The sequence below is a fragment of the Neophocaena asiaeorientalis genome, unplaced genomic scaffold, assembly GCF_003031525.2.
Source record: "Neophocaena asiaeorientalis asiaeorientalis breed wild unplaced genomic scaffold, Neophocaena_asiaeorientalis_V1.1 scaffold22, whole genome shotgun sequence".
NCBI lineage: Eukaryota > Metazoa > Chordata > Mammalia > Artiodactyla > Phocoenidae > Neophocaena > Neophocaena asiaeorientalis.
Window position 1 is genome coordinate 1,427,034 of NW_020174422.1, and position 25,254 is coordinate 1,452,287.

The 25,254-nt window shown below is 41.8% G+C and overlaps 1 protein-coding gene across 3 annotated transcripts in view; it reads left to right on the forward strand.

The window, feature by feature from the left end:
- Positions 1–25,254, forward strand: part of KALRN (kalirin RhoGEF kinase) — a 573,088-nt gene that overhangs the window by 189,184 nt on the left and 358,650 nt on the right. For all 3 annotated transcript variants that reach the window (XM_024756492.1, XM_024756493.1, XM_024756494.1), the window contains exons 7-8: positions 20,491–20,682; positions 24,767–24,898. In XM_024756492.1, the coding sequence (XP_024612260.1) occupies positions 20,491–20,682; positions 24,767–24,898 (324 nt within the window). The remainder of the gene's footprint in view (positions 1–20,490; positions 20,683–24,766; positions 24,899–25,254) is intronic.

Genomic DNA, 25,254 nt, shown 5'->3' on the forward strand with positions numbered 1-25,254 from the left:
CAGTAAATTTAAGAAAACTGAAATCATATCAAGCATCTCTTCTGACCACAAGGCTATGAGATTAGAAATGAATTACAGGGAAAAAAATGTAAAAAACACAAACACATGGAGGCTAAACAATACGTTACTAAATAACCAAGCAATCACTGAAGAAATCAAAGAGGAAATCAAAAAATACCTAGAGACAAATGGCAATGAAAACACGGTGATCCAAAACCTATGGGATGCCGCAAAAGCAGTTCTAAAAGGGAATTTTATAGCTATACAAGCCTACCTCAAGAAACAAGAAAAATCTCAAGTGAACAATCTAACATTACACCTAAAGGAACTAGAGAAAGAAGAACAAACAAAACCCAAAGTTAGCAGAAGGAAAGAAATCATAAAGATCAGAGCAGAAATAAATGAAATAGAAACAAAGAAAACGATAGCAAAGATCAATAAAACTAAAAGCTGGTTCTTTGAAAAGATAAACCAAATTGATCAACCATTAGCCAGATTCATCAAGCAAAAGAGGGAGAGGACTCAAATCAATAAAATTAGAAATGAAAAAGGAGAAGTTACAACAGACACTGCAGAAAAACAAAGCATCCTAAGAGATTACTACAAGCAACTCTATGCCAATAAAATGGACAACCTGGAAGAAATGGACAAATTCTTAGAAAGGTATAACCTTCCAAGACTGAACCAGGAAGAAATAGATAATATGAACAGGCCAATCACAAGTTATGAAATTGCAACTGTGATTAAAAAATCTTCCAATAAACAAAAGTCCAGGACCAGATGGCTTCACAGGTGAATTCTAGCAAACATTTAGAGAAGAGCTAACACCCATCCTTCTCAAACTCCTCCCAAAAAATTGCAGGGGAAGGACCACTCCCAAACTCATTCTATGAGGCCATCATCACCCTGTTACCAAAACCAGACAAAGATACTACAAAAAAAGAAACTTACAGACCAATATCACTGATGAATATAGATGCAAAAATGTTCAACAAAATACTAGCAAACAGAATCCAACAACACATTAAAAGGATCATACACCATGATCAAGTGGGATTTATCCCAGGGATGCAAGGATTCTTCAATATATGCAAATCAATCAATGTGATACACCATATTAACAAATTGAAGAATAAAAACCATATGATCATCTCAATAGATGCAGAAAAAGCTTTTGACAAAATTCAACACCCATTTATGATAAAAACTCTCCAGAAAGTGGGCATAGAGGGAACTTACCTCAACATAATAAAGGCCCTATATGACAAACACACAGCAATCATTCTCAATGGTGAAAAACTGAAAGCATTTCCTCTAAGATCAGAAACGAGACAAGGATGTCCATTCTCACCACTATTATTCAACATAGTTTTGGACATCCTAGTCACAGCAATCAGAGAAGAAAAAGAAATAAAAGGAATACAAATTGGAAAAGAAGAAGTCAAACTGTCACTGTTTGCAGATGATAAAATACTATACATAAAGAATCCTAAAGATGCCACCAGAAAATTTCTAGAGCTAATCAATGAATTTGGTAAAGTAGCAGGATACAAAATTAATGCACAGAAATCTCTTGCATTCCTATACAATAATGATGAAAAATCTGAAAGAGAAATTAAGGAAACACTCCCATTTACCATTGCAACAAAAAGAATAAAATACCTAGGAATAAACCTACCTAGGGAGACAAAAGACCTGTATGCAGAAAACTATAAGACACTGATGAAAGAAATTAAAGATGATACCAACAGATGGAGAGATATACCATGTTCTTGGATTGGAAGAATCAATATTGTGAAAATGACTATACTACCCAAAGCAATCTACAGATTCAGTGCAATCCCTATCAAATTACCAATGGCATTTTTTACGGAACTAGAACACATCATCTTAAAATTTGTATGGAGACACCAAAGACTCCGAATAGCCAAAGCAGTCTTGAAGGAAAAAAACGGAGCTGGAGGAATCAGACTCCCTGACTTCAGACTATGCTACAGAGCTACAGTAATCAAGACAATATGGTACTGGCACAAAAACAGAAACATAGATCAATGGAACAAGATAGAAAGCCCAGAGATAAACCCACACACCTATGGTCAACTAATCTATGACAAAGGAGGCAAAGATATACAATGGAGAAAAGACATTCTCTTCAATAAGTGGTGCTGGGAAAACTGGACAGCTACATACATGTAAAAGAATGAAATTAGAACACTCCTTTACACTATACACAAAAATAAACTCAAAATGGATTAGAGACCTAAATGTAGTACTGGACACTATAAAACTCTCAGAGGAAAACACATGCAGAACACTCTATGACATAAATCACAGCAAGATCTTTTTTGATCCGTTTCCTAGAGTAATGAAAATAAAAACAAAAATAAACAAATGGGACCTAATGAAACTTAAAAGCTTTTGCACAGCAAAGGAAACCATAAACAAGACGAAAAGACAACCCTCAGAATGGGAGAAAATATTTGCAAATGAATCAATGGACAAAGGATTAATCTCCAAAATATATATACAGCTCATGCAGCTCAATATTAAAGAAACAAACAACCCAATCCAAAAATGGGCAGAAGACATAAATAGACATTTCTCCAAAGAAGACATACAGATGTCCAAGAAGCACATGAAAAGCTGCTCAACATCACTAATTATTAGAGAAATGCAAATCAAAACTACAATGAGGTATCACCTCACACCAGTTAGAATGGGCATCATCAGAAAATCTACAAACAACAAATGCTGGAGAGGGTGTGGAGAAAAGGGAACCCTCTTGCACTGTTGGTGGGAATGTAAATTGTTATAGCCACTATGGAGAACAGTATGGAGGTTCCTTAAAAAACTAAAAAAGAATTACCATATGACCCAGCAATCCCACTACTGGGCATATACCCAGAGAAAGCCATAATTCAAAAAGACACATGCACCCCAGTGTTCATTGCAGCACTATTTACAATAGCCAGGACATGGAAACAACCTAAATGCCCATTGACAGATGAATGGATAAAGAAGAAGTGGTACATATATACAATGGAATATTACTCAGCCATACAAAGCAACGAAATTGAGTAATTTGTAGAGACACGGATGGATCTAGAGATTGTCATGTAGAGTGAAGTAAGTCAGAAAGAGAAAAACAAATATCGTATATTAACACATATATGTGGACCGTAGAAAAATGGTACAGATGAACTGGTTTGCAAGGCAGAAATAGAGACACAGATGCAGAGAACAAACATATGGACATCAAGGGGGGAAAGTGGCAGGGGGGGTGGGGGTGGTGTGATGAATTGGGAGATTGGGATTGACATATATACACTAATATGTATAAAATGGGTAACTAATAAGAACCTGCTGTTTAAAAAAATAAAATTCAAAAAAAAAAAGAGGGAAAGGGGATAAAGCTATACAGGAGTGACATTTTAATATCTCAGTAGAATTAAGTTACTATGCCTCTGAAGCTGATTCTCATAAGTTAAGATATTCATGTTAAACCCTAGAGCAACAGCTAAGAAAATAATAAAAAAATAATAGAGAAAAATGTTAGCAAAGATATTAAAATACTACATTATAAAATATTCAGTTAACATAAAAGAAAGCACTATAGAAAGAACAGAGGTATAAAAACAGACGTGACATATAGAAAAAGTATAATGGCAGGCATAAATCCAACTATATCAATAATGACATTAAATGTGAAAAGGTTAAACAATCTAATCAAAGGTAGAACTTGTCAAATGGATTTTTAAAAAAAAGATCCAACAATATATTGTCTATAGGAGAAACACTTTAGATTCAAGATTATGATAGATTGAAAGTAAAAGGATGGAAACAGATGTATTGTGAAAACAGCAATCATAAGAAAACCCAGAGCGACTACACTAATAACAGACTTTTAAATAGACTTCAAAACAAAACAAAAATGTTACTGGAGAAAATGGGGAACATTTTGTAATGATGGAAGAGTTACTCCATCAGGAAGATATAAAAATTATAAGCATATGTACCTAACAATGTAACACCAAAATAAATGAAGCAAAAACTGACAAAAATGATGAGAGAAATACAATTAAAAAATAATAGAGACTTTCACACTCCACTTTTAATAATAGTTAGAACAGCTAAGCAGAAGATCTATAAGAAAATAGAAGACTTGAATGAAGAAATAGACTATAAACCAAATCAACCTATAGAACACTCCACCCAACAACAGCAGACTATACATTCTTCTCAAGGGCACATGAAACATTGCCCAGAATAGACCATATATTGGCAATAAAAGAAATCTTAATAAATAAAAGGGATAAAAATAATATAAAATACGTTCTCTGACCACTATGGAATGAAATTAGAAATCAGCAACAGAAAGAAATTTGGGGAATTCACAAATACGTAGAAATTAAATAACACTCTCTTAAATATACAAAGGATCAAAGAAGTAATAAAAAGGGAAATTAGAAAATACTTTAAAATGAATGAAAATGAAGACTCACCATATCAAAACTTATAGGCTGCAGCTAAAGCCATGCTTGGAGAGAAATTTATGGCTGTAAATACCTCTAGTTAAAGAAAGAAAAAAATATCTAAATTAATATCCTAAACTTCCACCTTAAGGCACTAGAAAAAGAAGAGCAAACTAAGCCTAAAACAAACAGAAGGAAGGAAGTAATAAAGATTAGAGTGAAAATTAATGAAATAGAGAAGAAAAAACAGTAGAAAAAAATCAGTGAAACCCAAAGCTGGTTCTTTGAAAAGATCAACAAAATTGACAAACCTTTAGCTAGAATAACCAAGAAAAAAAATTACTGGCATCAGAAATGAAAGAGGGGATATTACTACCAACCTTACAGAAACAAAAAGGATTATAAAGGAATACTACAAATAATTGTACACCAATAAATTAGATAACTTAGATGAAATGGACAAAAACCCAGGCCCAGAGGGCTTTACCAGTGAATTCTATCAAACATTTAAAGAGTTAATACTAATTCTTCAGAAGCTTTTCAAAAAAACAAAAATAGAAAAAGAGGAAATACTCCCAACTCTTCTATGAGGCTAGTATTACTTTGATACCAAAACCAAACAAAAACATTACAAAAGAAAAGAAAGCTACAGACCAATATTGCTTATGAATATGGATGTAAAAATGTCCAACAAAATGCTAACAACAAACCAAATCTAGAAACATACAGAAAGAATTATATACTATGATGAATTGGGAATTACCCCAGGATTGTGAGGTTGGTTTAACATCAGTAAAATAAAAAACAAAAATCACATGATTATCTCAATAGACCCAGAAAAACTATTTGACAGAATTCAATACCCTTTCATAATAAAACAAACTGGGACTAGAAGAGAACTTCCTCAGCCTGATAAAGGGCACCTATGAAAAACCCACAGCTAACGTCATGCTTCATGGTGAAAGACTGGATACCCTCTCCCTAGAATCAGGAACAGGATAAGTCTGCCACTTCTAATTAACACTGGAAGTTCTAGCCAGGACAGTTATTCAGGAAAAAGAAAAGACATCTAGATTAGAAAGGAAGAAGTAAAACTATCTCTATTTTCAGATGTCATGATTTTGTATATGGAAAATCCTAAGGCATTTACTATAAAATTATTAGAACTAGTAGATTATTAGAATTAATAAATGAGTTCAGATTTCAGGATATTTCTACACACAGTAAACAATCTGGAAGTGAAATTAAGAAAACTATTCCATTTATAGTAGCATCAAAAAGCATAAAATACTTGGGAAAAATTTCACAAAAGTGCAAAACTTGTACTCTGAAAACAATAAAATGTTGAAAGAAATTTAAGATCTAAATAAAGGGAAAAACATCTCATACTCATGGAGTGAAAGACTTAAATATTGTTAAGATGGCCATGCTCCCCAAATTAATATACAGATTCAGCACATCTCTATCAGAATCCTAGCTGGCTTCTTTGTAGAAGCTAACTAGTGGATTCTAAAATTTGTATGGAATTGCAAGGGACCCAGAGTAGCCAAAATAATTTTTAAAAAGAACAAAGTTGGAGGACTCATATTTCCTGATCTCAAAATTTACCACAAAACCACAGTAATCAAGACAGTATGGTACTGGCATAAGTATAGACATAAAGATCAATGGAGTAGAATTGAGAGTCCATAAATAAAGTCATATGTCTGTGGTCAACTGATTTTTGACAAGTGTTCCATGACCATTCAATGTGGAAAGAATAGTCTTTTCAACAAATGGTGCTGGGACAACTGGATAGACACATGCAAAAAATGAAGTTGGATCCTTACCTCATACTAAATAAAAAATAGATCAATTAGACCTCATCAAAATTAAGAACTTTTGTGATTCAAAAGTTACAATCAAGAAAGTGAAAAGGCAGCCCACAGAATGGGAGAAAATATTTGCAATTCATTTATCTGATAAGGGACTTGTATCTAGAATCTATAATACAGAATAAGAGAATAAAGAACTCTTCCAACTCAATAACAAAAAGACAAGTAACCCAATGGAAAAATGGACAAAGAATCTGAATAGTCATTTCTCCCAAGAAGATAAACAAATGGTCAATAAGTGTATGAAAAGATGCTTGAGAGTGCATGAAAAGCTGTTAGTCATGAGGGAAATGCAAATCAAAACCGCAGTGAGATACCTTTTCACATCCTTTAGGATAGCTACAATCAAAAAGTCAGATAATAACAAATGTTGGTGAGGACCTTGAGAAATCAGAATCCTCATACAATGCTTGAGGGAGTGTAACATGGTGTGGCCATTTGGAATACAGTCTGGCAATTCCTCAGTTAAACATTGAGTTACCCTATGACCCAGAGATTCAACTGCTATGTATATACTCAAGAGAAATGACAACATATGTCCATACAGAAGTCCATACATTATACACAAATGTTTAAGGAAACATTAATAATAGCCAGAAGGTGGAAAAAACCCAATTGTCCATTGACTGATGAATGGATAAACAAAATATGGTGTATACATATAATAGAATATTATTTGGCATAAAAAGGAATGAAGTGCTGATACATGCTCTAACATGGATGAACTTTGAAAACATCTTACTAAGTGAAAGAATCCAGTCACCAAAGACCACATATTTATATGAGTCCATTTATATGAACAGTCTAGAATAGGCAAACCTATAGAAACAGAAAGTAGTAGGCTTGGGATGGATGGAGGATAGAGGAACAATAGTGAAAGGAAAGGGTACAGGGTTTCTTTTGACGATAAAAATGTTGTAAAATTGACTGTGATGTTGGTTACACATATCTGTATACCAAATACGATTATACTAAAGCCCACTGAGTTATATACACTGAGTTTAAATGGGTGAATTGTATGGTATGTGAATTATATCTCAATACAACTGTTAAGAAGGAGGGGAGGAGGAAGAGAAAAAGACAACTGGAGAGTGAATGTTTTGTAAATGGGTTCCTGCTACCTTTAAGATATAATCTTCTTAATGGTTGCAGGTAATGACCATGACAGAGCATGGACACCAACTATGGTGGTGTTGGCAAAGCTGAGATAGGAGGCTCTGGGTGCACCACTCAGCACTCACTCATTGGTGTATTCAACAAACTTTTGATGTTGTGTTCTCTTTGCCCTTTGCTGGACACTAAGAACAGCAAGATTCACAAGACACAAAGCTGCCTTCAAGGAGCTTGCAGTTCAGCCATTCTTAAATTTCATATGCCTGATGTGAGGAGAATTTTGCCCACTAGGATATAAGCTCTTAAGGACAGAGCTTTGTTTCATTCACACCTATATCTCCAGGGCCTGTAACAATGCCTGGCACCTAGTAGGTGTCTAATAAATGCTCGTTGAATTAATAGGATATTAAGCATGCTACAGCATCTGTTACCAACCTGGAGCAGAGTTTGGCAGCACAGATGCAGAACTGGCAAGGCATGGCCTTTACTTTTGAGGGAACCCTACAGGACATGACTTGAGCAGAAGCTGAACAGCCATGAAAAGAAGGTGAATGAGAGCAATAGTTTCCATCAGGGGTGAGCCTGGGAACCAGGATGCTTGCAGGGTCCCCAGGTGATGCACAGTAAAGTCCAGGAACCACTGGATGGTCTTTTAAGTTCCACCTGACCTCAAGCATCTTTGTTTCTGAGGTTCTAATGCTAAAGATGGAAGTAAAGCCATTAAAATGTGTCCTTCCCTGACAAGAATAAACGTGATCCAGTGTTTTCTGTTAGCACTGAGATTCCCTAAGGCAGGGCTTCTAAGGAAACCTGCGCTTGTAAAATGCTTCATGTATCACCAACCAGACCTATTCTTACTAATCGAGTTGAACAGGATGCAGTGTTTGTATCTCCACAAACAGCCTTGTGGGTGGAATTTCCATTTTCTTCTAACTCAGTGGGAGGATTAGATTTATTTTCTGATCTGCTCAGGATCCATTTATGATTCTTGCTCTTGGCACCATTGTCAGCATTAGAATTGTCCTAAGGAGAAAGGAGTATGCTTTGAACTAAGCCCAGTGAAGCTGGTCCACATGTCTAAGGCAGCAGCCCTTCATCCTGATGGCCCACTGGAGTCACCTCGGGAGTTTTGAAAAAACACCACATCTGGGCCCCACTGCCCTGGACTCTGATTTAACTGTGCTGGGATGTCTCCCAGGAAACCTGTACAAGGTGGAGAACCAGACTGAGAATCACTGAATCAGGTGGAGAAAATAAGCCAACTGACATTAGCCCTAGGGTCAAACTCTAAAGCTATTGGATAATTAACCTGTGGAGTTGGAGGACTTCCCTTCAAGGTCAGGAGTATCCAGGGAGAAAGAGTATCTGTCTTTACCCTCTGTTCCTTGCTCCCTACTCCAGCCTCTCCAGGTGCCCCATTTTCCTTTACCTACCAGACTCTAATCAGCCATGTTTTGGGGATTGGCCCCTATTCAAACCAGAAACAGAGGGAAGCTCCTTGGCAGAGGCAAAGCATCACTCTGTACCACTCAGTATCACCCTACTGCACAATGCTGGCTCCCCTCACCTTGCTGCCCAGTCACGTGGCCTAGGTCCCTTCTGAAAGCCTTCTCTGAGCTGACCTGCAGGGCTTGGCTGACCGTACAGATTTCTGACTCGTGGCTGGCACTGGCCTGGTTCAGCCTTCTCCCCTGATCATTCACCCCCTCCAGCGCACAGGTTTCCCTCCTCTCCTACCTCACTCCTGGTTCTCTGCCCTACACCCTTGGTACCTTTCTAGCTTTAGTCCACTACTTTCGGGGGCCCTCTGTCAGCATGTCCCTTACCCTCAGGATATCTTCTGTGCCCTCTGGGTGTTTACCCCCTGAGCCTTGTAGCTCAGTTTACCCACACACTTTGACATACATGTAGCCAGTGCCTGCTCTCTGCCAGGTCTGTAGCTGCCGAGGAGTTAATTTGTCTGAAATTCAGCCAAAGCTGACTCATGCCTCTTCTCTGAGGTCTCCTGGAGCCGAATGAAAGGCACGAAATGGTCTATGAAACCTAGCACATCAGATGAGATAATGTACACAAAAGGTCTTAAACTGTAAAGCATGACACAAATATGAAGTATTGATAATAATAAGTAGCAGCAACATTGCATATGCCTTTCTGGAGCGTGGCTGATAGCTGACCAGGAGTACCAGACAAGGGACAGAGACTGATCAGGGACATACAGGCAAGACGTTTACAAATCAGAAGATTCAAGAACTGAGAGGTCAGGACTAGATAGGCAGATGAGAAGGGAGCAGTGCCAAAAAAAAGAAAACAAAACATAGGTCAGAGTTCACGACCCAACCAGAGGCCCAGAAATGAGGAAGAACTAAAGGATTTCCATCAGCAAGTCCACTTGGCTCTGCCCTCAAAGTATATCCAGAATCTGGCCACTTGTTACCACTTGCACAGCCGTTACCTGCCTGGACTATTGTAGTAGCTCCTATCTGGTCTCCCTGCTTCCACCTTTGTTTCCTTACAGTCCCATTCTTAACATAACAGCCCTAGCAATCCTGCCAAAAGTATGTCACTCCTGTGCTCAGAATGCTTTAATCCTTCTCAGGATAAAAGCTGAAGTCCCTTACCATGGCTTACGAGCCTCTGTGTGGTCTGGACGCCCGTTACCCCTACAATCTCATCCTCTACCACCTACTCATCTGCTCCAGTCACCCTGGGCTTCTTGCTGTTTCTTGAACGCTTCAAGGTCATTCCTGCCTCGTGGTCTTTGCCCCTGCTGTTTCCTTACCTGGAGCCTCTTCCTGGCTGTTCATTCTCTCACTTCATTCAGGGCTAAGCTCCAGTGTCACCCTCAGTTTCAGGGGTCAGCCTGCCCTGACTTCTCTATCTTAAGTAGCATTTCCCAGCCCCACCATGCTCTATCCTCTTCCCAGCTGTATTTTGTATAGCACTGAAATAAGAAATATATAGTAGATATTACCTTATTGTCTGACTCTTCTAAAATGTAAGCTCCATGAGCATAGGAGTTTTGTCTGCTTGTTCCCTGCTTGCACAGTGCCTTGAATTACTGGATGAATGCTTGAATAAACGAATAGGATAGCAGATTTAAGACTCTGACAATAAATCATGATATTGAGTAAAGGGGCAAAGAACTGCCTTAATCCTGAGCTTTACTGTATTTCTGTGGAGACAGGAACCTGTTCCTCAAGGTGACTGGCCTTGGATTTACAGGTAGAGATGATTCTTCCAAGGAGGGAGAGGACAAGAAAAGTCCACCTGCCAGGCTCCTGCCCATTCTGGAGCTGAGCTATTCTGGGAATTCCAAGGGCAAGTCAAGGACCCCAGTGGGGAGGCTTCAGAGAAGTAGAAATTTTTATTGAATTCTCTCTCCAGGAGCCCTATTTTTCTGGGATATGAGTTTGTGAATCTTTGGGAGCAATTTCTCTTCATCATCTCCCTTGAGGGACATCTTTGGTTGGCTCAACTGCTTTCACATTTATGGCAAAGTAAAACAGCACAGTGGGAAAGAACAAGGGCACTTGGTGCTAACCGTGGCTCTGTATTTCCCTCCTAGTTGTGAGATCATAGGCAAGTTATTTCAGTTTCTCAGAGCCTCACTACCTCGTCCATAAATGGAGGATAGCGTTGGTACCTTTGCCAGGGATGTTGTAAGGATGAAATGTGATCATGCATTTTAAGCACAGCATTTGGCATGATGTTATGCTTGGCAAATATTCAGCTCTTATCACTGTCAGGGTCAGGAGTGGTAGAAGAAATAGTTCTCCTTGTTCGGGACATCTCCTCATAGTTCCCATCTGTAGAGCATCTCAAACTTTAATGTGCATACGTATCACTTGGGACAATCTTGTTAAAATGCAGATTCTGATCCAGAAGATGGGGAAAGGGCCTGAGATTCTGCATTTCTAACCAGTTCCCAGGTTGCACTGATGCCAGGACCAAGCTCTGAATAGCTAAGAGAAATGCAGAAGAAAGGCCTGGGAAATAAAATACTGGTGAATGTGTTTCTGTGAAGTTTTATAGCCTCTCATTCCAACCTTAAAGGCAGCCTGAAATTACTACATCCTAACTCAGAAGAGCTACATTGTTTCCAGCCTCTTTCCCTGCTGGCCTCCCTGAATCTAATTCCAGCTGTACCCATCCCTCCCTACCATTTCAATCCTGCAATAATGCCTCATACAAAGACACTCACCCTTTTAAGGAAGTTTCACTCAGAGCTGCGAGAGGAGAGACAGAAGGCTTTCTCTTTTACTTAAATCTGCTCCTGGGTTTCCTTGGCCCTCGGACATGTGGCCAGGCGTTTGTTTTCCTGGCTGCTTAATGGTTTGTAAGGCAATTGCTGGAGGAAACACTGCTACAGCAAGCCAGGCGAGAGAGACAGAGGGATTCACAAGCCAGTGTTATCTTTGCTAAGCACCAGGGTTGTTCCAGCTTCTTTCCTCTCTCTGCCCGACAATGACAGATGGCTTCCACATGGTTTGACCTACTGTTTGGCCAGCCCTGACCAGATAGTCATCCATCAGCTGCCCTGTTTTGTTCCCTAGAGGGCACCCTGTGGTTTGAGGGAGGCAGAAATTAGAGGTTTCGTTTAGAGCTCACCACATCTCATAGCTATTGTAGTAGAGTTTCAAGTGTGGACAGTTCTTATTCCAGATGTTCCTATCCCGGTGTCCATATGTTTCGAGGTGGAATCAGCAGGTTTACATGGTAATGTTCAACTAATTAATCATAAGCTGATGCTTTAACAGCTTCAGGACCCAAAGTGGGTTTCGTACTAGCAAAGATGTAAGCGATCATATGGTACTATTAATCTGGAAAAAGGAGGTGAGGTTCAGCTTTTTCCATTGCTTTGGCACAATCTATTTCTTACAGATTCTGAATGTTACTCATGAAGCCTCTGAAAGCTGTATGGGAAAATCTCCAAATAATTCTCCTCATGGCTCTCTTTGAGTGTTACAAAACAAAAACTTAATATCTGCAGGGCATGAGAAAAAGGTAGTATAAGCAGAAGGATGCTGCAGACTAGGAATCAGGAGACCTGAGTCTAGTCCCAATTTGCCTTTCTTTTTGTGGCTTTGAATACACCACTTAATTGATCAAACAGATTTTTTAATTACCTACTAGGTGGATTCAAGCAAGAAATATCTGGGTTTTATTATTTTTTTAACTGTAAAATGAGATTATCATATGAACTTGGCTTCTAAAAACTTTAACTGAAGTGTGTTTGTATTCTCTTCCTTCTTAAAGCATAATTTGCTCACTAAAACTTGCCTATTTCACTTGTACATAAATTGTACTTTACTTGTAAAACAAATGCTTTACCAAAGTAAAAAGATACAGGGGCATTTGAGTAGTTACAGCTTTCATGGATTGCAACCTGACCAAATCTATTAAAATTAAAGATACAGGGGGCTTCCCTGGTGGCGCAGTGGTTGGGAATCTGCCTGCCAATGCAGGGGACACGGGTTTGAGCCCTGGTCCGGAAGGATCCCACATGCCACGGAGCAACTAAGCCCGTGCGCCACAACTACTGAGCCCGCACACGTAGAGCCTGTGCTCCTCAACAAGAGAAGCTACCGCAATGAGAAGCCCATGCACCGCAACGAACAGTAGCCTCTGCAGGCCGCAACTAGAGAAAGCCGATGCGCAGCAACAAAGACCCAATGCAGCCAAAAATAAACAAACAAATAAAATAAAATAAAATAAAAATAATAATAAATTAGGGCTTCCCTGGTGGCACAGTAGTTGAGAGTCTGCCTGCTGATGCAGGGGACACAGGTTCGTGCCCCGGTCCGGGAAGATCCCACATGCCGCGGAGCGGCTGGGCCCGTGAGCCATGGCTGCTGAGCCTGCGCGTCCGGAGCCTGTGCTCTGCAACAGGAGAGGCCACAACAGTGAGAGGGCCGTGTACCACACAAAAAAATAATAATAATAATAAATTTAAAAAAATTAAAGTTTCATTAAAATAATTTTTAAAACTAAAAAATATTTTAAATACCAAATCTATTATTGGTTTGGCTAAAAAGTTCGTTCGGTTTTAAGTAAAAATAAAGACGTTTTTCATTTTCACCAAGAACTTTATTGAACAATGTATTCATTAACCGAACGAACTTTTTGGCCATTAAAAATAAACTGCAACCCCTAGCATTATTTGTAGAGGGGGAAAAAAAGCCAAAAGCAAAAACTAGAAACAACCTTTGTGTGTCAGTAAAGAGAATGAGTTTGATAAAATTAGAAGGTTGAGCATAAATTCTCCCTTAGCTCCATCACTTATAGACATTTGGTGTTTTGACTGGGGAGGGAAAGGGCTGGGGGATAAAATAATGTATATTTCCTCTGTATAGTTTTAAGAACATTTTACCCCAATTACTGTGTGTGTGTGTATATATATATATATATAAAATCTCAAAATTATTTTTTAAAAAAGCTTCTCCAGGGCTTCCCTGGTGGCGCAGTGGTTGAGAGTCTGCCTGCCGATGCAGGGGACACGGGTTCGTGCCCCGGTCCGGGAAGATCCCACATGCTGCGAAGTGGTTGGGCCCTGGAGCCAGGGCCGCTGAGCCTGTGCATCCGGAGCCTGTGCTCCGCAATGGGAGAGGCCACAACAGTGAGAGGCCTGCGTACCGCAAAATAAATAAATAAATAAAATAAAAAAGCTTCTCTACACACAAGAGAATTAAGATGAGAAAAAGACCCTAAAGAAAAGTCTCCCCTCAACCCCGCTGCCACTATGCATATTTAGTACAAAATAGCATTCAGTAACCTTTGGGTGTGCTTCCCTGGTTTGTATAATATTTTTCTCAGCTGAGGCTGTACTGTTTATGTATTTTATAGTTCACATTTTGATTTAACATTCGCTTTGCATTTGACCCAAATGATTTTGCTGAGTACCCTGGCCCTTGGCCGGTTGTTTGCCTGGCCTCCCTCCCTGGAGTTTTGGATTTGGAGAGACAAGGTCTCCAGGGCTTGTCGAGAGGACTGAGCCGCTTTCAGGAAAGTGGCCCCTCTGTGGTAGTTGACCTCACCTTCTGTGATGATCTGACAGATCACAACTTCCATTTTCATGAGGATAATTTCAAAGCTGCAGCCCTGTTGAGCAGAATGGAATTGAGAACCCTGTGCCCAGGACTCATTCCTTGCAGAGCTGAGGCAGCTCTTCAGTGACTCCCCTCTGCTGTGCTGGAGGTGAGGAGGAGAAATGTCCCCCCTGGACAACAAAGTGACGGGCCGCCACGCCTGGCCTGGGGAGGAGGTTTCGGCCACCTTTTGCAGTACGGCCAGTGATCAGGAGATGGATCTGTCCCCTTGTGTGAACATGGGACACTCCCACTTCTGGGTGCTCTGGGTGTGGCTCACACATGTCAAGGTAGTGGAGACACCTTAAGAAGGCTATCCCAAGAGACAAAGGCCTCTATTTTTCTGACTTAAGATTGAAAGGGCATGGATCACAGAGCTAGTCACTGGCTGATTCTGAACTCTCCAATCTTTCTGGGTCAAAGACAGCTGTGCACAGTTCAGGGCCCTAGACTCTTGAATCCTAGGGGTAGGGCATCTGCCAACACAGGGGCTGTGGTTTGCAGGGCAGTGGCCTGACAGGCAGCTAGGCCAGCTTTGCCTGCTGTGGGGCTGGGCCCATGTGCCAGGCCCCTGTGCAAGGGAGTGTTCCTCAGGAAGAGTAGGGGACTTTGTGGCAAGCTTTCTGTGAAGTACAGTGGGACTCTGGACTCATTGGAATATTTGTCTCTAGTTGGAATAGTTAATAGATTTTTGTTTTGTTTTACTTTTTACTAATACTTTGATTTGGTTTGCAATTAACTTGGAGAGTTAAAACCAATGTGCTGGAATTGGATGTGGGAAAAGATATGACGTTCTTTGAGTTATCAGTTATATGCCAGGCAACTGACCGGATGCTTTATGTTATCTCATGTAACCCACAGGAGGGAGTTTATGATTCAGGGTAGGGACCTACAACCACAGGAGTGTAAAATTCACTCCTTATTTTAAGAGTGAAGTGAATGGGATTCAAATAATACATGTACTCAGAAAGGATCTGCTCTTGCAATCAGCCCCTGACACAGACCCTAGGTTACCAAAATGATAGCTTGCATCAAATGATTATTTCTAGAAGAGCCAGTATCTCTTTCAGAGTATACCACATAAGAGACTACATTTAAAGAGAAAATTTAGCTGGGTTTTTAAGTGGAGAGTTATCATTATCTTGCAAGCAACTTTGCATATTTTTGTAGCCAGTTGGGGCAGCCAGGAGCCAGGTTCAAAGTGAGAGCCTTTGGCAGGGCTGAAAACTTTCATCAAGCTTCAGCCAGGTTAAAAAAAAAAAAAATTCTGCCAAATAGTTCTTTCAGCAGAATGACTTTGTTCCATAGATTTCAGTTAATCACAGCAGGAGACAAGACCTCAGGAGAAGGGTCTAGCCATCCATCCTGTGATCTCCACTTAATGGCTGCAGGAGTGAAATGAGAAAACAGAGAATTTTGTAGGCAACAAAAGTGGGGACAGGGTGTAAATATAGAGGGTTTTGAGTTAGGAAGATTCTGCTGGAATTTAGTTATTTTTTCCTATTTGTGACCGGAATGATTGGAGGAGAGCCTTTGAGGGCAGATAGGGTGGGATGGAGGATGCATCAGGCCAGGCTGCAGGTGCATTGCATCCTGCAGGGTAGATCGTGTTTAAACCTTGGACAGTGCAATACTTTGAATAATGATAATAATAATAGCAGCACTGATATGGTGGGAGGGGTTTAAATTCATAAAGCAGTTTTGAGGTAAGAGTTTAAGAAGATACTCACTAAGCTAGAATTATTAGTCATGTTGTTAATTTCTGACCAGGGAAGCTGGTTAGTCTAGGCAGCTCGGCTCAGGGGAAGGGGCTGCAGAGAAGAGGGGGAGGGGAGCAGCTGGCCCTTGGTCACCCAGCTCGAGCTGTGGCCCTGGCACGACAGTGCAGAAAGCAGAGCTGGGCTGAGGGGCTGAGGCATGTGGACAGCCGAGGCTGGGCTACATGTCCCTCTGGGGTGGGCCACACTGCTCTTCTTGGTCTCACTCCACGTAGGTGTCCCCTTGCCAGCCCTTTAGTGAACAGAGCAGTGTTTTGAAAGCATAAACCAGATCATGTTCCTCTTCTGTTTAAAACCATCCCATTGCACGTGGACACTTGACAGCTTTGTCTCCCTTGTTGCTTCAGTATATGCCCCGCCTCCTCCATAGAATGAGGTCTAGATTTAGTCAGTATTCCCCCAGGCACTGGAGATGAGACAGAAGAAGACTGTGACTGCCTAAGTTCTCTCTACGTTCAATCTGAGTGCCCTCCATGAACAGGGTACACCTGGAGTCCTGGTTATATGGCGCCGACACTGGACACTGCTTACTCAGAAATGGAATGTCTGAGATCTTTAGTTCATCTTACAGCTGAGGAAGCTGAGGCACAGAGGACGCAAGTGATGTCTTAAGCGAGTGCCAGGGCTGGATGAGAACTCACATCTGACTCCTGACCCGGCAACGTTGATGCCCTCAACTGACGGACAGCTCTGCAGCTGGAAGGGCATTGAAGGCTGGCAGGGAAGAACGGCAGAGCCCGGCAGGTGGGAGGGCATAGAGGAGGCAGCTGGTAGAAAATGGAAAGGCCATGAAGAGTCAAAATATGCATTCCCACTGGCCATGTCCCCAGGACAAACAGGAGTCCCAGGTGCTCTTTAACAGAGGCGTAAACAGTGACACAGAAAAACTACACAAAGGGATTGACCCAAGGCCAAGACATGTCATTTGTGCCTAACGACTAAGCACCCTGTTTATTTGGACTCTTAACCTTGCTCTGTCCTTTTAAGTCATGTGAGACCTTCTCCGCCATTCTTCTCTTGTCATTTGGTTTGTGACTCCAGTTTAGAATCTCTCTGCCTATTTGTCTCAGGTTCTAAGCTGGAGGGAGATAAAGAAGGTGATGATGAACTTGGGCCGTGTGACTTGCCTGCAGTGTCTTGCTGTTCTTCAAAGGGGCTGTAGAGAAGCACAGTGAGCAAGTTCATGAGTCAACATTATACTTATCCCTCTTTTGTGAGGAATACCGCCTCTACTTCTTGTGTGAAGTGTGATCACTTGTTAGCTTTAGTAAGACATCTCTCTGCCCACTGATAAGGAAACAAAAAGGCATTTACTGTGCTAGTCTCTAGAATGTGAAATGTAAGCTGTGGTCTTTTTTTGTTTGTTTGTTTTTAGCTTTCATTTATGATCACAGGCTTAAGGGTTGAAGGGGGCCTTCCTTGGAGGACTGCCAACCTCACCACCCCCTTCTGTGCAGGAAGCCCCTTCTCAACATCCTTGCCAGTGGTTCATATCCCTTCCCCCTGCATCCCCACTGCGAGTTGCCTCTACCTCTGTCATAACACTTACTTCATTTTGCTTAAATTACAGTTATTTGAGGACTTTTTTTAAGTCTCAGCTGTGAGGCCCTGAGGGGCAGGAATCCTGTCTCTTTCCTCTTTGTCTTTGATCTCCCACAGCCCCCAACACAGAGCCTGGCCCACTCTCCATAAATATTTGAAGGAGTGACAAGGTGTTAACAGCCTCCAGAGGCAGCCACAGTTCCACATCTCTAATAGCTAGAAAGTTCTTCCTAAAAGTGAGCAGAAACACACCTCCCCAACTTCCCTGTGGGGAGAGAATATAAACAGCCAGTGATGACAAAGGGCCAGGCATCCATAAGATGCACACGAGGGACCCGGGGGACAGGCCATGCCCGGTCTTATTGCTGTTCTTGCTTCCCTTCTGGCCAAAGGATACGAAGGTCTTTCCCAGGACAGGAGAACCCAACCACACTAGATAGAGTTGGAGAAATGTGTGTGGCGTGGGGAGGGTTTCCAGGATTCAAATCCAGTTTGGAAGGGCAGCTTTACTAGATGCTGCCATTGTCCCACTCATATCCCCTCAGTCCTCCCCGAGGGTCATCTGCAGACCGTTCCCATGCACAGCGACAGCTTCCTGTGTTTCTCTGCCCGGGGTCACTCTCTGACCTGGGGACTATGCTTGGCCTGTGTGTAGGTCAGGCTGGAAATGCCAGGGAGTAACTCCAGGAGAGACCTTCAACCATGAGTGATGGGACTTGTGCATATATACCCCAGATCCCTCATCTCCCAGTGGGATGCTCAGAAGTGTGTTCTACACAGTCTTTCAAAGGTTTCAGGAGAGATGACCCCCAAATGCTCACAGCAGTAACCCACTAATGGACACATCCTTTCTTTATTTGCCTCCCTTCCCTCGTTGACTTGCCTACTCCCTCACTGTGCTTTCTGGGATCACACCCAAATAAAGTCTGCCCCAGATCCTTGTTTCAAGGTCTGCTTTGGGTGGAACCCAAGCAGGAAATTTGGTGGAAATCCTAATGTTAGTCCCTTAAAAGACAGAACTATTAAAATTAGTATATGTCTTTTATCCCCCCATTTCTTTCCTTCTATTTCTAATTCAGAGTTGGTTTTTCTGTCAGTTCTATAAATAGAGTTTAATTTTAAGAAGAATCCATGTCCTAACTCAGAAAACAGGACTGATAATGATTCCCAAGTCTTTGAAGGATAGTTATTTCAAATAATAAGAGTTAGTAATATTCTAGTTCTACTAAGGAAACGTACTAGTCAGAAAGGTCTCAGGCCAGACTGAAGAAAGAGGTTACGCGTGGGGATCATTAGACATCAGGATGGATTTGTGTTCAAGTGCTTCACTTAACCTCTTAAACTTCCACAGAGACCTTTTAAATGAAGAGAGACCTTATCAACCTGGCTCAGGTTTGGGATGGAATGCTTGAGGTCAGGACAGCGAACATGAATGCGGACCATGAGGGAAGAGGGAAAGGAAAATAAAGAACCTTCATTAAACTTACCCATTATTAATGAACTACCGCTGAGCTAATAGAGCCAAGAGAAAATGCAGTTGCGGAAGAATATTTATTATCATATCAGAAGATTCATAACAAAGAACAAAGGCGTGCAAGCAACCTGCCACCCTAGTCCTCCTTCAGACAGACATTGTGTGAGTCAGAATAACTCCCTGTAGGTGCTACAATATTACTTGATTGTTTTGACACCTCAGACAATTAATAGGAGGTAGCAGTTAAAAATAATCATGCTCACTACTGTCTTTGTTTGTGCGTTTGTGGGTTTTTTTGTCTTCTTTCCTCCTGTAGAGTTTTCTGCTGGCCTCGTAAGGAGTGACACACATGGTCATGAATTTTTAATTGGCAATCAAAGATGGGAATGAATGTAAACAAAACACAGGGTGAGAGGAGTCAGCAGGGCCAGGAGAGCCCCACAGATGCCTTTTTGGGGTCAGGTGGGGAGACGTTCCTAAGTCACGTAGGGATAAGAAAGGGCTCCACAGATCTTACTTTAAGCATGGATATTGTGGCTTCATACGCTCTCTTTATTTATTTATTCACCTGCTCTCTTGGTGGGGGTAGGAACAGGGGGCAGCAAAGTCTTCACTTGGTGGTAGGAAGATGTGCGGTCATCCTGTGGCGTGTGTCCTTTGCCCTCTTTGATGAGCACTGCTGCCCTGTTGTAGTTGGCAGTAATGCCCTGGGTACAGCTCTCTCCTGAGTTGAGAGAGGTGCCTTTGCCTCCTCTGGCTCTTGCCCTGGTCTGAGCCGTTGCTTCCGGAGAGAAACTCTCGGAAGAACCACGCTGTCCCCATGGCGTGAGCTCATAAGGTGATTGTGAGGATTATTAAGGCAGTCCATGTAAAGTGACTGCATTCGTGGGCATTAATAGTTGGCACAAAAACTATGTTGGTCCTCAAAATGAACGGGCTCAGTTACTGTACCTGCCATCTGCTGAAATCTCATAATATAAACAAAGACCTCCTTTGGGCTCAAAATGGATATGTTAATGTGGCCGATACTGGCCTCTCTCAAACTTTTTGTTTTGGGTAGCCTCCTTCCCCACGTATTCCCCCACCCCAGGGTGCTCTGTGGGTGCCTTTTCAGCCTGCCCCACTAAGCACCCGCTCTCCCTTGCTTCCCAGAACGCCTATGTCAACATCAACCGCATCATGTCCGTGGCTTCCCGCCTCTCAGAGGCCGGCCACTACGCCTCGCAGCAAATCAAGCAGATCTCCACGCAGCTAGACCAGGAGTGGAAGAGCTTTGCGGCTGCTCTGGATGAGCGCAGCACCATCCTCGCCATGTCCGCTGTGTTCCATCAGAAGGCTGAGCAGGTAAGGCCAAGGGAGCTGCTGTGGCCTCTGGTGGTGGGAAGCGCAGGGGCAGGGGCAGGGCAGGGCAGGCTGGGAGGACATACACTGAGGTGTAGCGAGCCCCTCCTCTCTTTTTGAAACACCAAAGACCGTGCTGAGCAGTTTTGACAACAACCCATGTTCTAGTACTGTCATGGCCCCTGTGTACCCAAAGAGACATTGGTAACTCTTAGAGGCTTTGCTTAACATTCAAGCAGGAAGAAGCCCAGAGCTAACTATTCTGCTTAGTAGTTTATCGTTGGACGTGTGTGTGCACGCACGTGCGCATGTGTGTGTGTGTGTGTGTGTGTGTGTGTGTGTGTTGACTGCTTAGTTTGCATTCCATAAGCATAGACCAAAGGGGTGAAACTAAACTGATCGTTGAGTGCTGAGAACAGGGGGAAACTAATTTTACATGAAGCATTTGCTGTGGATAATAATAATGTAATAATAATGCAGTGAACAGAAATAATAATTACTTGTTGCCATTTACTTACTGGCATTGGCCAGTGACATTACTTACCCATTTTACAGAGAGGAGCAGGAAAGCTCAGAGAGATTAAGTAAGCTGCCTAAGATCCAGTGGCATGCAGGAGCTGACTCTAACCAGCCTAGGGAGAGCCAATGGTTAAATTTTCAGGAATTTTATGAGCTGGTTGTTAAACATAGCCATTACTTTAAACTATATAAATTTAAATTAAATATATCACATTAAAAGCAAAGGTAATAAATACTCAAAACTCATCATTTTCAATTATTTTACTAGATTTTATTATTTTCTATGTTCTTGAGATTATTTCTATGTTATATACACTCTCTCTCTCTCTCTAACACACACACACACACACACACACACACACACACAACAATAAACTACTAAGCAGAATGTAAATAGGCTCTGGGTTCCTTCCTGTTTGAATGTTAAGCAAAGCCAGCAAGAGTTACCATTTGTCTCTTTGTCAACATTTATGTCTGTTGTAATAGTATACAATTGTGTGCTACTGATCACCTCATCCCAACTACATATTTGGTGATGTTGCAATGGTAGCCTGAAATAGGGCAAGATAAAAGTTTTACACCATGGAAATCATCAAGTGTTAGAAACCAGGGCTTGATTTGTTGTTTTATTGATTGTCTAGAATCTTAAGAAAATGAGAGAGAAAATATTTTAAAATGCAGATTAAGCCTAAAAATGTGCCCTGTGTATAGCTGTTGCATTGTGAATAGAACACAAAATCAAGGAAATATTCTTCTGATATTCAAAAACTATTATTGCATTTGGCAAAGAAGTCACTTAAAACCACTGATGAATGAGTAATGTTCTGACATAAGTCTCCAGGTATTTTTCACTTTTGTCTTACATCTTAACAAAAGTGAAAATATCAACCAGCTTTTGTGTTGGAACTGTATAAGTTTGTCGTTTACAAACAAAAGCATGTGTGAGAATCAATTCGTCACATGGAATTTATCATAAGCATTCTATGTGTTATTATTCTTTGTAAATTATGTGCTACACATCTTTTATAGCAGTAAAGTTTATAACACTTGTGTGTGTATTACATACACACATATATGCTGGTTATTAAAAGTTTATTAATATGCCCTTGTGAAAATCACACAATTAATCGATAGGCATCTGGGATCAGGTGTGTCTAACATTAAAGCCTATGGTCTTAACCCCTAAATTTCTTTCTTTGTATGACATATGGGTAGCTCACAGATAGCACAGAGTCAGACACAAGGTCATACCTTAAAACTCTTCCTCTGTTACCCACCTAACATGGAAGGCAGCATGGAATAATTGAAAGAGTCTAGGTATTGGGCTTCCCTGGTGGCGCAGTGGTTGAGAGTCTGCCTGCCGATGCAGGGGACACGGGTTCGTGCCCCGGTCCCGGAAGATCCCACATGCCGCGGAGCGGCTGGGCCCGTGAGCCATGGCCGCTGAGCCTGCGCGTCTGGAGCCTGTGCTCCGCAACGGGGGAGACCACAACAGTGAGAGGCCCATGCACCGCAAAAAAAAAAAAAAAAAAAAAAAAAAAAAAAAAGAAACAAAGAGTCTAGGTTTTGATGCCAGACACAGGTAAGTTCTAATCATTAACTCTTAGGCAGGTCACCTCAACATTCTGAGCTTGTTTCCTCATCTCTAATGTGGGGATGATCATAAATCTCACAGCACTGTTATAAGGATTAGAGATGGAATATATTAGGTGCTTAGTGTGTTTTTTAAATGGTAGACGTCAGCAAAGATCTGTTGGTATCTTTGTATTTCCTCTACCTGTGTCTGTTTCCATCTGAGACCTTCCCAAAGACTGAAAGTACTCGTGTTATAAGTCAAGAGCAGCCCTACACATTAAGAGGAATCTAGCCTTTTGTTGTTGTTGTTGTTTTAAGATGATGGTGGTAGTACCTGAGAATATTCACGTCTGATCTCCTGTCCTCTCTTCAACCTATTATTTGCACACTTTGTTCAAGGTTTCTCCAGATTGGCAAGGGAGGTTCAGTGCCTCCCTCTGTCTCTGTCTTTCTCTTCTTGAGATGACCGTTTCGTGGGATCTACTATAGGACTCTGGTTAGAGTATTACAAAGAAATCCCAAAGACCTTGAAGAGGTGCTCCCCCCACGACTGACACACACTGTCAAGTTACTTTCAGGTTCCTTTATGAAATGGTTGTTGATGGAGCGAGCAGCTTCTGAGATATTAGCAAGCACATGCAACCTGATCCTGGGTGTCACCCAGCACTCTGCCAGAATTGTTAGGAGACGGCTTACTGCGATTAAAAACATACAGAATGAAAAATCAGCTGCCATAGCCAAGTGGCTAAGGACTGAAAGCTGACGTGATACCAAGAGGGGGACTCAGGCAGTTGTAGAAACGCAGTACCCGGATTGAGAGTAACTGGAGGACTCAGCTTCTATTTGCTGTTTCCTGACTTGGATTAGTTTAGATGAGAAGCAATTTTATTTGTATCTATTTTTTAATGCAATTTCTCGGGTATTGCCAGTCCTTCAGGGAAACTCATAAACCATGCTTCTTTTTAGCTGGAAAGCACACACACACACACACACACACACACACACACACACACACACGCACGCATGCAAACAGTGGATTCAAGGCTAATTTTTCAATGCATTTATGTAGGCAGCTCTTTATTGTCCTCAGATGGGCTGTTCTAGGCAATGAGATAAAAAGGTATTTAGGCAATTAATTTAAATGGAGCTGTGCACCCAGGCAAGAAGAATCACAGACAGAAGCACTCCAGACTGTTGGGTGAAGAATTATTTGCATTTTAGAGGTGTATTTTCCACCCAATAAATCTGAGTGATTTCAGTTAGCTCACCCTTTGTGCATGGAGACCCATAGTCCCCCACAGTTGTTAATTTTAATTTTTAAATAATTTGATATCTGTCAAGATCTGTATCTATATATCACAGCCCAGGAGCCACTCTAGACACAGTACAGTCTGTCCCGCTGAGCTGCCCTCCCCTCTCCCACCCCTTGGGGTTCTGACCCAATAGCAGGGATCTTTTTGAGTGTTAATCTCCATCCTCTGTGGGAATGGTCTGTGCAGGTTCCCTGGGGTGCCTGATGGGCCTGAATGAGGCATTCTTCGCTACTCTTCACAGCTCAATGTCCACACTATAAAGCACATGTGTGGAAACATCCCATTTCATTATATGTTGCCTCTCACTTGTACCTGTGAATGTGCACAGGACAAGAAGCTCTCACATACACGTCATGTAGTGAGCTGTTTGCACACCTGTATTTTATCATCAGTGTGTGGATATAACCTGTTGAACATGAAGACAACTCCCACCCCCAGCAGTTTCATAATAGTCATCTTTCTTTGTGGAAACCATACTTCCTAAACAGGTACTGGGTCTGACTTCTTACCTGGGGTTGGTGTTTGTAAAATTAAAGAAAAAACTCCACTGTCTGCAGTGGTCTCTGAAGGCTTCCAGAGTTCCTGATGCTTCTTCCCAAGGTATCTGACCGTCTGTACATAATCTGCACATTGCCCGCCCCCAGTGCTCCCACACTGACCCAGCCGGCATCTCCTTCCAGTTCCTGTCGGGAGTGGACGCCTGGTGCAAGATGTGCAGCGAAGGTGGCCTGCCGTCTGAGATGCAGGACCTGGAGCTGGCGATCCACCACCACCAGTCCTTGTATGAGCAAGTGACCCAGGCCTACACAGAGGTGAGAACCCAGCGGACACCCAGGGGTTCTGGCTGTGTATAGGGGTATGGGGGTGTGGCAAGAGTACCGGCCTGTGTGCTATGAAATAGCCTGAGTTGGACTAAGAAGAGAGGCCATTTTCCTCCTTCTGGAGACATCTTTAAGATCCTTGATCTGTTAATGATGCTGTCGAAATGCAGCCATTGGCAGGAACCGCCTTAGTGCGCATGCGTGTACACACACACACACACACACACACACACACACGCACGCACACACCCCTACCTCACCCTATTTGTGAAGACCGGACTGTCTCTTCTGTGGAAGGACTGTAAGAAAGCAAGGCTGTGCTCCTCTGGAGTTGCTTCCTGTCTGGT